Source organism: Pholis gunnellus (genome assembly GCF_910591455.1).
Source record: "Pholis gunnellus genome assembly, chromosome: 6".
NCBI lineage: Eukaryota > Metazoa > Chordata > Actinopteri > Perciformes > Pholidae > Pholis > Pholis gunnellus.
The window spans coordinates 8,123,215-8,136,287 of NC_136532.1; the positions used below are offsets into that span (position 1 = coordinate 8,123,215).

At 42.1% G+C, this 13,073-nt stretch overlaps 1 protein-coding gene across 1 annotated transcript in view; it reads right to left on the bottom strand.

Moving 5' to 3' along the window:
* Nucleotides 1-371: 371 nt before the first annotated feature.
* ipo11 (importin 11) overlaps nt 372-13,073 on the bottom strand; it is a 106,387-nt gene continuing 93,685 nt past the window's right edge. Inside the window, exon 30 of the mRNA XM_079161658.1 lies at nt 372-2,281. Coding sequence (XP_079017784.1) covers nt 2,117-2,281 — 165 coding nt within the window. The 3' untranslated portion in view covers nt 372-2,116. The remainder of the gene's footprint in view (nt 2,282-13,073) is intronic.

Below are 13,073 nucleotides of genomic sequence, written 5' to 3' on the forward strand. Positions count from 1 at the left end.
CTACGGCCGCCTCCGTATTATCTAACCAACTGTTTTCCTCTTTTTCTGAGGTAACTCCCAAACTGCTTGCATACTGCATGCACCGTCTGTGTGTGTGTGTGTGTGTGTGTGTGCCATGAGGCGCTCCTCCTTCCGCTTTCCTCTGCTGTCAAAGTTGAGTTGTCAGTGGTGCGGTAATGAGGGCAATAGTCTCTCTTCAAGGCCGTTATTATGTTAGCGCCATTACATTTGCTTGAAATAAACACACTCCCAAAGAAGAGTACAGCGGATAATATACTCTTTGAAAAAGTTTTAAGGATTAGGTTGTTGTTTTTTAGTTGCATGCATCATTAGATAAGTAATGGAAATACACAGTATATTATGTTGGCTGATTACTGCATTTTATTAAATGCTTTGGAAAAAGCAACACGTATCATTTCTCATCAAAGCATAACCAACTTGATAGCTCAGAAACATCTCTCTACTGTACTTCGTGTTACGCTCTGAACTCCATAATTGCCGTCTTTAACTAAAAGAAAAGAGAAACCGAGCACATCTACGGTTTAACTAGTCAAGAAATTAACATAATAGTAAGAAAGCTCTTTTGAGTTTCAAGGATTAGGTAAGGCTGAAAGCGTAAGGCCGTAATTCTGACTGCTACTCAACTCTATCACAGTGTCAAAGGAGCTCGCGTCAGGATTATCTCCCTCAGGGAGGCTGACCAGCCTGATGAGAGCCAATACGACTATATGAATCCATGAATCCCACAAGAATACACTAGAACGGCAGGGTGACCCAAACTAAATCACCTTTTCTCTTTAAGGAGTTTCAAATTATAACAATAGATATATTTCTTTTTAAACCCATTTTCAGATTTTGCGTGAAACAGGTAAACCTGCTGCCACTACAACCTACTGGTTCTTCTGTCAAATCGAATTTAGCGAAGCCTCCTCTCTACCACTAAAATGTGATCAAGGCTTGGTCAAATCAGAAGGAGAAAACAAACGTTAGAGCAACAGCAGCACAACGCATGTTGACTCGTTAAGTCACAGTGGCTCACGATAGGACTTCTTTGACAGCCACTGAGGTCAGGATTCATGAGATCGTTTGAAATGACGTTTTTAAAGACATCCTAATGGCGTGTTACGGTCGCAGTTGGTCAGTATTTTGTACAAAGTGAGCACTGAGACATGAAATATGGCAACGGTTCAAGATCAGGGTCTAATTTGAACAATGGCGCTGCGCCGCTCCGAGGCTTTCTAGCGTTGTGTTGAAGCACAGTCAAGTGAGAAGATGTGCCACTGAGAAAAGCATGAAAACACGGTGAAACAGTTTTTGGTTATTAAAGTGCTCTGACACACCATCAGTTAGCAGCAGTATGTATATACATATAAATGTGGTTCAGCACTCTCACAAATCAAACAATTTTTTTAAAATAATCACCCATTTTACAGTCAAAACTAAATTCCCTCAGAACGAAAGAAAAAGTTCTCTCAGTAGTTTCTTCAACTTGACCGCTGGCTTTTTTTAAATGAAAGAGAAATGAACACAAAGTAAAAACAAACTAAAAGGTAAAATATCATCATGCAGAATATCATCCATACTTTACATACATACAAAATTACATTTCTTTTTTCTCTCTTTTTAAGAATAGATTCTGTAAACACTGCTTTAGGTCCTTTAGGTACGGTTCATCCACATTTCTGCTACAATCTGTACGTTTCTCCGTAGAAAATAGTCCGAGGATCCTGCTCTGGCACCTGCAGGGGATTCTTCCCCAGCTACTCCTCAAAACCCCCAAACCTTATACCATCCATCGTATACATTCTACCCGTTCCAACTTAAAAGCACAGAAAGAGAGGACACTATAGAACAACTGAGTGGAAGCTCTGGTGTGGTCTTGTTTTAGTGTGGGCGAAGGTACTTTGACATGTTTAAGTACCCACAGAGACCCCACCTTGATTAAAAAAAAAAGGGTGTAAAGGAATCCAGATGATAGAGAAAGGGACTGGGTAGAGGTCGAGGGTTGGATTAGGAGTCCACACTCCGGGCCGATTATTAGCCTTTCCGGTACATTTTTTGAAATTGAAAGGGGCAAAGATGTTTGTGTAAGATAGAGAAGGACTATAGATGTGATTCAGAGGCCTTTGAGGAACTCCTGGAGCTGCCTGACAAGCTCCGTGTCCACGGTCTCCATCAGGACCCCGAAGCCCTGGTCCCCCATCATGGCCTGCTGCGCCTTCAGCTTCTCGTACACAAACTGCTGGAGGGACACGCTGTGCACCGGGTCCTCCAGGGCCAACTGTAGTGGGACAAAGAAAAATGGAGAAGTTACAGTTAGGACGCCGACGGACGGACGAAGTGCAGTCAAGTCACATTTTTTGGGGGTAGAATTCCAAATCAAATAAATTAAGAGTCGAAATAAAGACACGTTTCAAGCAACATCGTGTCTTGAAAGAAAAATGCTGCACATGTCTCCTCCTCCTCTCCTGAGTAAACACATTTCTGCAGCAATTAAAGGTTGGATTCTTCTTGGATACGTCTGCACTGTTGTAGCAGATCTGGATTTTGGGGATCTCCTTTCCTCTCTCATGCTTTTGTTGCAGATTTGCTCAAGCTGGTTTTTGGCGGGGTCAGCGTGGGCTTTTTACATGACTGCTCTGTCGGCGTTGCAGGTTTGATTTTTGTGGGTGATGAGAGCTTGTGTGTGCTCTCCCTACCATGCTTCACAGTCTGCACACTATGCACAGCTTCTCTCAAACCCAGCACTTTGCATGGCAGCTGTAGAGCTATTCTCTATTCAATCTGGGACTGACTCTTTGCCTCAGGCTGTCAAGTGGAGGTTTTTTTGTTGTTCTGGCACCGACTGTTGTCCTCCCAGTAAGATCTCACATTTACACCATCTTTGGGCGATGTGCTGGTGTTATCTGCAGGATATGTACAAAGTGTTACGATGTAAAGTATCGAGTCTGGAGCACAACTTCACACTGCATTCCAATAATGCAGAGGTAATGCAATGCACGATATAAATCGGATTTATTTAAAGAAACAAACATGTAAACTAAGCCACGTCTATAAAGAGGTGCTTGATCTGAGCAACAATGAACTTAAAGTTCTTTTTTTTAATAAGAAACAAATAATGCCATTAATATAATTTAGACTGCTTAACGAAAAAGGTTAAACGACAAATCATTCTTAATTCCATCCAGCTCTGCTCGGACTGGCAATACGACGTACAGTACCTGCATTCACTAGTAACGCCCTCGCACTGTTTTACAGTTACATTTGACAAAAGGGGGAAGGAAATGGCAACTCAGACACGTTACCATTTCCTACTTGGACAGATGCATCAAACGCAAACCTCGCGCTCGAGAAAATGATTCAGTATATGCAGCCGCTGACATTCATCTTACGCGGACGACAGCGCTGGGAAAAATAATCCCTGACAATAGAGTAAAAAAAACAAAAGCAAATGGGACGTTGGATGGCTCACTAGAGCCGACACATTGCTGTGGAAAAGCGCACAGTCATTAATTTTTTTGTGGACCGAAGCACGGGCAGAAGAAAACAACACGGAAAAGTTTGAATGCCCGCAAATGAATAAGTGGGGCGTACCATGAACACCATTACACGATCAAAACTGTTGGTGTGCAATAATATATATAGATATATCAATATCAATTAAAATGTCAATTATATGATTTTATTTTTGAATAATGTAAACGGTACTTTCTGTATTCCGCGTCATGATATTTGTGTCATGTGTGTGTCTTTGTGCACCTGCAGGCCTGAAGTTTGATTCTGGCTCTCTCGCTCGCTTTGATTTCCCAGCGGGATTAATTATTGCTATTATGCGACGCTGCTTGACCCTCCTCCTCCTCCAGCCGTCTGAGAGAAAACACCCTCAGTGACTTAATCTTTTTAATCTAGCATACACATACTTGACATTTGGGCAAGCTTGTGCACTCTTACTCATGAATGTTGTAATGACAACTCCTGGTGTCTAGCCAACCACTGGACGGAATACTTGTCATGCTAATTAGTTCTTTGTCATTACAGTGCAATCAAACTAGTGAAGAGTGGCTCTTGGAGAGTGACTTAATGGAAAAGCTGTCATCTAACCTGCAGAATAACATTCAGCACAAGGACCTGCTGGATGTGTGTGTGTATCTTCTATTGCCTTGTCAGTTTGTGTGCGTCTGTGTGGAACCATAGCACCAACTACTGATGCGAGTGAGCCAAATAAAAAGGTTTTGTAACTATTTCTTAATCACTATGATCCACTTAAATATCTAATCTGACTGAGAAAAACATTAATACACATCCCAATAAATATGAGATATAAGTTCCTGTTAAGTGGTGAAACAGCTGTGTGTGTAAAATATGAGCCAAAGAATCAAAGTATTAAAACAAAGACGGTAAAACAATGTGTGTGGATGAGCACTTCCAGGAGAGTTTGAAGATTGTGTAAATTGAAAAGGGATAATTATGAATAAATAATGATGCAAGATGAATATGCAACAGATGAAGAGACGGTCAAATAGAGAGAGACAGCAGAGTGTAAACAGGATGCCGTGAGTTGACATCAGCTTAAAAGGAAGAATGTTTTAGATAGCCGACAACAGAGCGCCGAGATAAAGAGCAATATACTAAGGACACCTGCTGTGCTGCGCACATACACAAACTAATCTGAAGAGTGGAAGCTACCAATAAGAACAATAAGCATGATCTAGTGTCATCCCCCGGGGAAAAACAGAGGCAGAGATGAGAAGACAAGAGAGAAGCGAACAAAGGACAAAGAACAAAGGAATGCGCGAGGAGGTGAGGATGTGATTGCTGAGCAGAAAGGAAAGTTGAAACAGGAAAGTGAAGAAAGTGCCGACGAGGGAACACGAATGCAACGAGAGAAAGGAGCATTGTCGAGCGAGAGAAGAGGTTACCAGGAACTGGCACGATGACGTCGTGACAGAGAACACCGCGAAGACGAGCTACTGACGGAAACGAGATGACGCGGGACGCTGTGAGAGCGGGCAGCTGCACCCCATTGTTCAGGACGGAGAGGAGGAGGAGGCGGAGGAGAAGGAGGAGGAGGAGGAGAGAGAGGAGCGGGCAACATGAGAGGATGCAGAGAACGATGGATGAAATGACGGGGCCTGTGAAAGCCCTCATCTCTAATGCAATCCCTGTGCCATTGCTGCCCTTTTCCAAAGCAAACAAAGTAAAGAGTCCCTTTACTGTAAAAACACCAGCGGTGTTCAGAATGGGCCTGCGCAGGGGATTTGAAACATCTCCCACAAGTGTGCCAACAACCCAGATATGTTTATTGCTCCGAGCTCGCTGAATGACAGGCCCACACAAAGGCAAACACAGTCGCATTAAAAATCAGCTAAGTATTTTACTGTTGCATCAGGAAAACTGGGATTCAAGTTAAGAGAATTAACAAAAAGTGTTTTTTTAAACCTGCCAACCTCTCAAACATCTTTTATTTCCATTGCTCTCGTTTTCTCAGCACAGTAGGCTGCTCTATTCAGTGGGAAAGCGCGCTCGTAGCAGAGGACATTAAAGGAAACTAAGTCAGGCAGCCAATTGCTAACTGGAGTTAATGATGCAACAACCTGCACTTTCCCCAGCCTTTATCGCACGTCCCGTGGTGCCCGATGTCTAACTGCAAGCACACAAATACAGTACACGAGCGCGTTTGTGTGTGAACACGTACGCTCACTTCAGCGTGATGTAACGAGCTCGTGGGGCTGTCTGATGTACTGAAGTGTGAACTAAGAACTGTGTTGTGGCAAGGGGAAGCTGACAGCGTGGGGTTCAGAGGATTACGCTGCCGGCAGATCTTAATTTCATCAGCTGATTTATGACACATCATCTACGGGCCCTCGCCAGCCAGTCGCCCTCGGCGGCGGTGACTAGACTTGCAAGAAGCTCCCAAGTGGTCAAAAATGACACAAAGCTTCATATTGTTCCAGACAAGTGTCTCCACGGTTATGTAAGACGACAGATCTAAGTGCTGCTCGGAAATGGAAAAAAGCTTATTTATTTCCATTTTGGGTGTGAAGACTGATCGGTTGTTCAGCTATTGAAATATAAATACTATAAATACTGCCTCACATTGTTTGTCTCTGCCAACCAGTCCTGTCGCAACTAAAACTGTCTAAAACTGCATCACTTCATCGTTTTATCCTATTAGACATGTGTGTGAAATTGTCATAATTAGGATATGTATAATTGAATAATGGTAAAATTGCTTCGTGAGGCAACAGTGGACGTTTGTGCCGACAAAAAACAAAAGAATACTCCTCTTCGTTCACCTCTTTTGTTGCCATATACACTGCCTGGCCAAAAAAAAAGTCGCCACCAAAAAAAAAGGTCACACACTAATATTTCGTTGGACCGCCTTTAGCTTTGATTACGGCACGCATTCGCTGTGGCATTGTTTCGATAAGCTTCTGCAATGTCACAAGATTTATTTCCATCCAGTGTTGCATTAATTTCTCACTAAGATCTTGTATTGATGATGGTAGAGTCTGACCGCTGCGCAAAGCCTTCTCCAGCACATCCCAAAGATTCTCAATGGGGTTAAGGTCTGGACTCTGTGGTGGCCAATCCACTCTTTCACAATTTGAGCCCGATGAATCCTGGCATTGTCATCTTGGAATATGCCCGTGCCATCAGGGAAGAAAAAATCCATTGATGGAATAACCTGGTCATTCAGTATATTCAGGTAGTCAGCTGACCTCATTCTTTGAGCACATACTGTTGCTGAACCTAGGCTCGTACCTATTTGCTTAGTTAAATCCAGGTGGCGACTTTTTTTTTGGCCAGGCAGTGTATATATATATGAGGTGAAGTTTAAGCATTTTTTTAAGGATTTTTGTTTGTTTTCCATTGAGCAACAACAGAAGTAATGTTAAATGCAATTCAAACATCCCGGCAGTTGTGCGTCTTGAGACGAGTAAAAATGCGGTCGATTCAAAAGAGACGAGAGCGAGACCTTCAAGACCAATCTGTAGTCCCACAACACTGCTTCTTGTGGTATTTCAGCACGCGCCGAGAAGCGCAGAGGGTTTTCTGCGTACTTACTCAGTCGATGTGTATTTGTACCTTTGTGACTGTTGAAACCTTTGGAAGTAGGTGGAGACAGTTTTGATGTCCATCCAAAGCTTTGGTCCAAGGCCAAATTGACACATAACCGTGCAACAAGTGTTTGTAGAAAGATACACACACAAAACACCAATCAAATGGGAGCAATGATGTTTCAAAGAATGGCACTGTCAGAAATGTCCATTTAGGTGGCCTCGCTGTTTCAAAATAAATTAATCAATAGCCTAATTGAATGTCGACATGCTCTATGCAGCATACTTGCTGCTGTCACACATGGCGGCCATAATGTCTGCACGGACATTTCTCTGTTTGACACAGAACAGACACTGGGACAGACTCTGTCCATGGGCAACTGGGTATGAATGAACGCTCCTGTGGAGCATACCATGTGTCCACACATACCATTGCAACAGCTATACATGAAAGTAAGTATATGGTTGTTGCATAACTTCAAAAATAATTGATTTTGTTTTATTCATTTTATGCAGGCATAAAGGGTTAAGCCATTCCTTTACTGATAAATGAAACAGTTTATTATATTTGGGCCTGTTTAACATATGTGGTTGACACATATTTTGTATTTATAAATTCTTAAATCTCACCAGTCATGTTGGTGAGCAACAGCAAAAACGTTTAGCGAACTATTGAACAACTAGAATCTCCTTAAATTAAAAGTTTGTACGAAAAGAATTGACTATGAATCAAAACAGTATTCAATTCAAAACCAAATAAGCAGCAGGAAACTAGGAGAGAACAGGTCACCTTGGTCAGTAAGGAAGCATTAAAAACATGAATCAACATCTGCTGATGTATTTCCACTGTAAAGTCTCTTGGCAGCAGGTCTTGTCCTGACGGATTCACCAAAATCTGGCTAAAATATGTCTGTTGCCCACGAGGAGATGGAACGAGAGCGAGAGATTATCAGAACACAATTGTTTTGGGATGCAGGTGATTATATAAACTGAGAGTACGTCTTATTTATGTCATTTGCTCAGCAAGTTAATGAGAAAGTCGTGTGAAACATATTCGGTTCAGGTCATTTGAGGTAAGTTGAACACAAAAGAAGAAACCGATTTACATTTTAAAGTTCGGAGTGTCAGGCAGATGAAATGGGAGAGTAATCAGGGCGTTTGGATGAACCGGGAAAAGATGAAGGCAACGGGAAGACAAGGGGGAGGCAGAGGTGCAATAACCAACATACTAAGTCGAGTGAAAACAAGAGGAAAAAAGACAGAGTGATGAATTGAAGGACAAAAGCAATCTGCATGAAGATTAAGAGCACAGCCAACCTGATGGTGCACAGACCAAATATTCCTGTCGAGGCAAAGATGCAGGGGGAGGACAGATGAGACCGGTGGAGGCTTGAGGGAGAAAAGATTTGGAGTGATGATGAGAGGAAAGGAGGGAGAGGGACATGCCCCCTGCTGCGGGCTCGCTGATAAAGAACCACTGGTCCTCGTGCCGTGGAGAGAGTGGAAGATAAATGAGAGGCCGGATGAAAAGAAGAGAGAGACCGATGAGATGTGAGGAAAGTGGAAGCTCTCTCTGCCAAGAGAGCAGAGAGAGGGAAATAAAACAGAGAGCACAAAATAGAGAAGTGGGCGAGATCGGCTAAGTAGAAAAAAGAAAAAATAACCCTGTACTTATGAGCGTGATTATAATAATGATGATGTGCCCCCACAACTGTGGCCACTTTTACTTCAAGTAAAATGTCAATTAAATAGATTAAACTCGTCCCATCTGTATTGACATTGTCCAGATGGTGACAAACATTTATTTATTCTTTTGGAGCTTGTATTTATTCAAAGATCAGGGTCGTCATGCAAACAAACACCTACATTGAGCAGAGCCTCGATGAATGTCATTGATTACACCCGAGGCTTCATCGGAGAAGGAGACGAGTGTACCTTCTACAGATAGATGCAACAAAACATAAATCACAAATTAAGAGTTTAAAAAGAATAAGTCTGGTGCTGTACAATGTTTTATTCTTTTCAACAAAACCCAACAATCAATTGATCCTAATAAAGTAGTGTCTGTGTATCCAAAGCCTGATACAGCTTGTTCATCTGGGCAACAGGCCTCTTTTGGTGTCCTGGACGAGCGGTTCCTTCAGAACCATGAATACTTCATTCATTTGGAGTCGATTCCCCGTAAATAGCCACGAGAGCACTACATTCTGGTGAAAATAGTCTAAAACCTACAGTGCAGAGCTGTTTTAGGAAATGATTTAGTTTTTTATTTATTTATTTGTATGCTCGTGAACAGTTATTAAAGATATGTATCTGTGGAAGCAATGAATGAGTTTGTGAGAGCGTGCCAGAGAGAGGCTGGAAGTTGTACTGAGAGACAGACACATTGTTGGTTTATCTCTATTCACGGGGATTTCTTAACAATAGAAATTAATATTTCCCACCTCACCCTTTAGGTTCCCTCTAAAGCCATCACAACTTAAACATTTGTGGTGAAACGTGACTAGAACTTAACAGGCTGTGATTATAAACGTCAAAGGATTGTTTGTTTGCATGTATGCCAGTTTTTATGGAAGCATATGCGAGAGTGTGGCTAATGGGTATTATGCATGGGAGTGAAAGTCTCTATGTGTGCATGTGTTGGCAGAGATGCACTGGCCTCGTGGGAACGGGCCTGCTGAATATCTGAGTCTGACACTAATCCTATTACCTCAAGCTTCTCCTACTCCAACAGATACCAGCTATCTTCTGATGTCCCCATATACACTGCCCTGCTTTAAGGACACGTATATATGCATATGCAGATATATATCAAAATGCATAAGAAGTATAAGCTTGTGTACACAAGCCCAGTGAGAGTCCTTATACTTCCAATGTACAATATATGACAGGCGTCTGATATTCAAACTCGTCAAACAAGTTATTAACTCTTTCCGTCTCCGAGGCCTACCTACGGTCACCGTGACGACATTAGCGGGGTCTTTCCTTCAGACGTGTAAAATGTCATCTACGAGTCTGGAGAGGTTTTCACCGGCTGTGTGATACTACTCCACATGAACTGATCTTAATCTGTGAGTTCCCCTTTATAATGAATCTAGTTTCTTTAATTGCAATAAGCACCAGTAACGTCATGACTGCGTTACAGGGCTTCTAGATTGTCCCAATTATAATTGCGATTAACGTTTCGTAGTCCACGATCATTTAAATGATTGCTATTTTAACTATTTTAACTAATTTGGCTACGCAGACTCATTTTTGGCTAATTCAACTGTGTGTGTGCCCCACGATTCCCCCGCCGCCGACGCCGCTAAGGTCCAACACTGGATGTTGTCCCTAAAATTAATGAATAATCGTGATAAATAATCGTGATCTCAATATTGATCAAAATAATCGTGATTATGATTTTGGCCATAATCGTGCAGCCCCCTATGTGTGTGTGTGTGTATAACCAAATATCTGTGGGTAATTCAGACTAACAAGAATGTGTTTTAATATATTTTTTAAATTAAAAAAAATGGAATTACAGCCTTGCGGCCATCAACATGTGTTAAAAAAAGACATCACATTTGTGATAAATTGTCATAGTTATTAGCATATAAATTCTTGAGTTAGGACCAAAAATATGTTTTGTGACACCAAAATTGGATCAGTTCATTCTTGCGTACAGGTGGATGTTTGAACTAAATGTGAAGAAATCCCCTGCAGGCGTTCCTGAGATATCTCGTTCATAAGAATGCAAAAATTACACAAAATATATCCACAATACAGGTTTTCAGTGTTTCCGCTGTCAGATGACAGCACAACAAAATCGTATCCAAATCTGAATTGTTATACCTGTGCACTTAAAAGACAGAATGACATGTCGAGAACACCTATAATTTGTGTATACTGAAATACAGCACAGCTGGAGGCAACAGAACACAGCTTGAGCCTTCTAAGACCAAGCAGAATAACCACCCATGTTTGCCAAAACACCCAAAGTTACCAACCATGCTCTTTACTAGACGGCAACAGTAATGCGAGGCAAGAAGTACAGATTCAACCAGGTTTCCTTTGTTGTGGTAGTTTCGTGTTGATGGCAAACGTTTCAACCCCACTCTGACAATGCTGGTGTGGACACAAAGAATTTCAGTGGAACAAGCGGGTCCTTAGCTGCACTGCCAAAACAGAAGGCAAACCAAACAGAGAGACAGAACAGTGAGCTGAGAGGTCTTGTACATTCATCAGCGTTATTATATTCAGGGACAAAGATTGATCAACCGTACAGAAAATAGACAGCGCCATTAAATAGCCATCAAGAAAGACACAAGCGGAATTTCAAAAGTTTAGGACAAGAGAGGTCGGAGCAACAGTCAGAGAGAAACTAGGGCCAGAAAAGAAAGAGTGAGAGATGAACCCTTAGAACACAGAAAAAACACACATCTATATCATCCTGTCCTTTTCTGAGGCTTCATTCGTTCATGGTCTCTTGATTTAGCGGGAGGATTCGAACTTGATGGCAGTAATTTCCTCACTAAATGAGGCGGCACAAATTGTAATAGCCTAATTAGTATTGTACTAGGAGGTGTAAGTGTAGGAGCCCTATAGCAGTCAGTCATACAGGTGTATATTACTAAACACATACCTCTAAGTGTAGGAGTCTGCACATGCATGGGCATGCATGTGCAGACTCCTACACTTGTGCGTACATACACACATGGGCATAGTAGAAAGAAATGGGGACAACATGGAAGAGCTGTAAATCTGCCGAGAGTGAGCCCTCAAATGAGCAACGGTGTGGAGAAGGACCGGAGCGACTCGAGGGAGGCCACTCAGAGGTCTACGGCAACTCTGAAGAAGCTGTGAGGTTTGCGAAAGTCGTGCGGGCAAAGTGGAAGAGGGCTCTGTGGTCTGAGGAGACGACAACTCAAGAGTCACCGTCATAATCCTGAAGGCGACGGTGTGTTTAAGATAGGACGCTGAGACACACCTATAGTGTATGTGGATTAAGTGTGTGTCAACATACTGTAAAGTAATGAATGTGTGGCTTTAAATCACTTCTGGAGCAATTCTATCGAAATCGAATTACATTGCAACAGAAGGCGTTTGAGGACGTGCTATAATAAGGACATGTTGGATGGTCATTGTTTGTAATAAATAAAGGCCTATAAATAATTCTGACGGTTTTTGTCTCGTCAGTGAGAACCTTCACAGTGCTCTGGTGGACTCGGCTGATGGATTGGCTGTGACTTGGAGGACTGGGGCTTTGAGCGACAAGCGGGGTCAAACGGTGAAATGCAACATCCTGTCTGAAATCTGCTGCGCCATCTGGCAGGCACTGAAAGACCAGTTTCTGCTTTTGTAAAACTCAGGAGTGGAAGGATGCACTAAGCAATTTTTGCAGTGTGGAAATGTTTAAAATGTTATAACTGGGCTGTAGTCACGCTCGTCTTTTCAATGCGACTTTCGTGATCGGAAGCGCCAGATCGGAATTCAGGTGGGTTCTCCAGAAAACAACAACCGTATCAAATCTAGGCACAGAAGCTCCTCCTCATCGTCTAACTCTTTCTTTTTTTCAGCCATGGGGTCGTGTTGGGCTTGGGGTTTTAAACTTTGACATCAGCACTTGGGTTTACCCCATTTGCAGGGCTTTCAGAGGACAGAAATCCACTTGATGAAATGTTTGACTGTATTTTGAGGACTTAACTATGCAATGCCTTTCATTTGATTAATTACTATCGAAATAAGAATGTTGCGACATGTAGCGCCTATAAAGTGCAACCAGCTGAAGCGTAATGAAAAGGTTGCCTCGTTGTTTCCATTAATGAACATGCAGTGCCTTTTGAAAATACTGATAATCTAATCAAGCTCTTGGAGGTATCATCAGTGAATTGTTGATCACAAATACAGATCCCTCTTGAAAAGTTCTTTACATTTTCCTTAAGGCTCGTGACCCTCCTGAAAAGCTTGTAAACCACTCATTGGCTGATATGGATTTGTTTTGGCTTGTACGACAATAAGTTTGGTATCTCT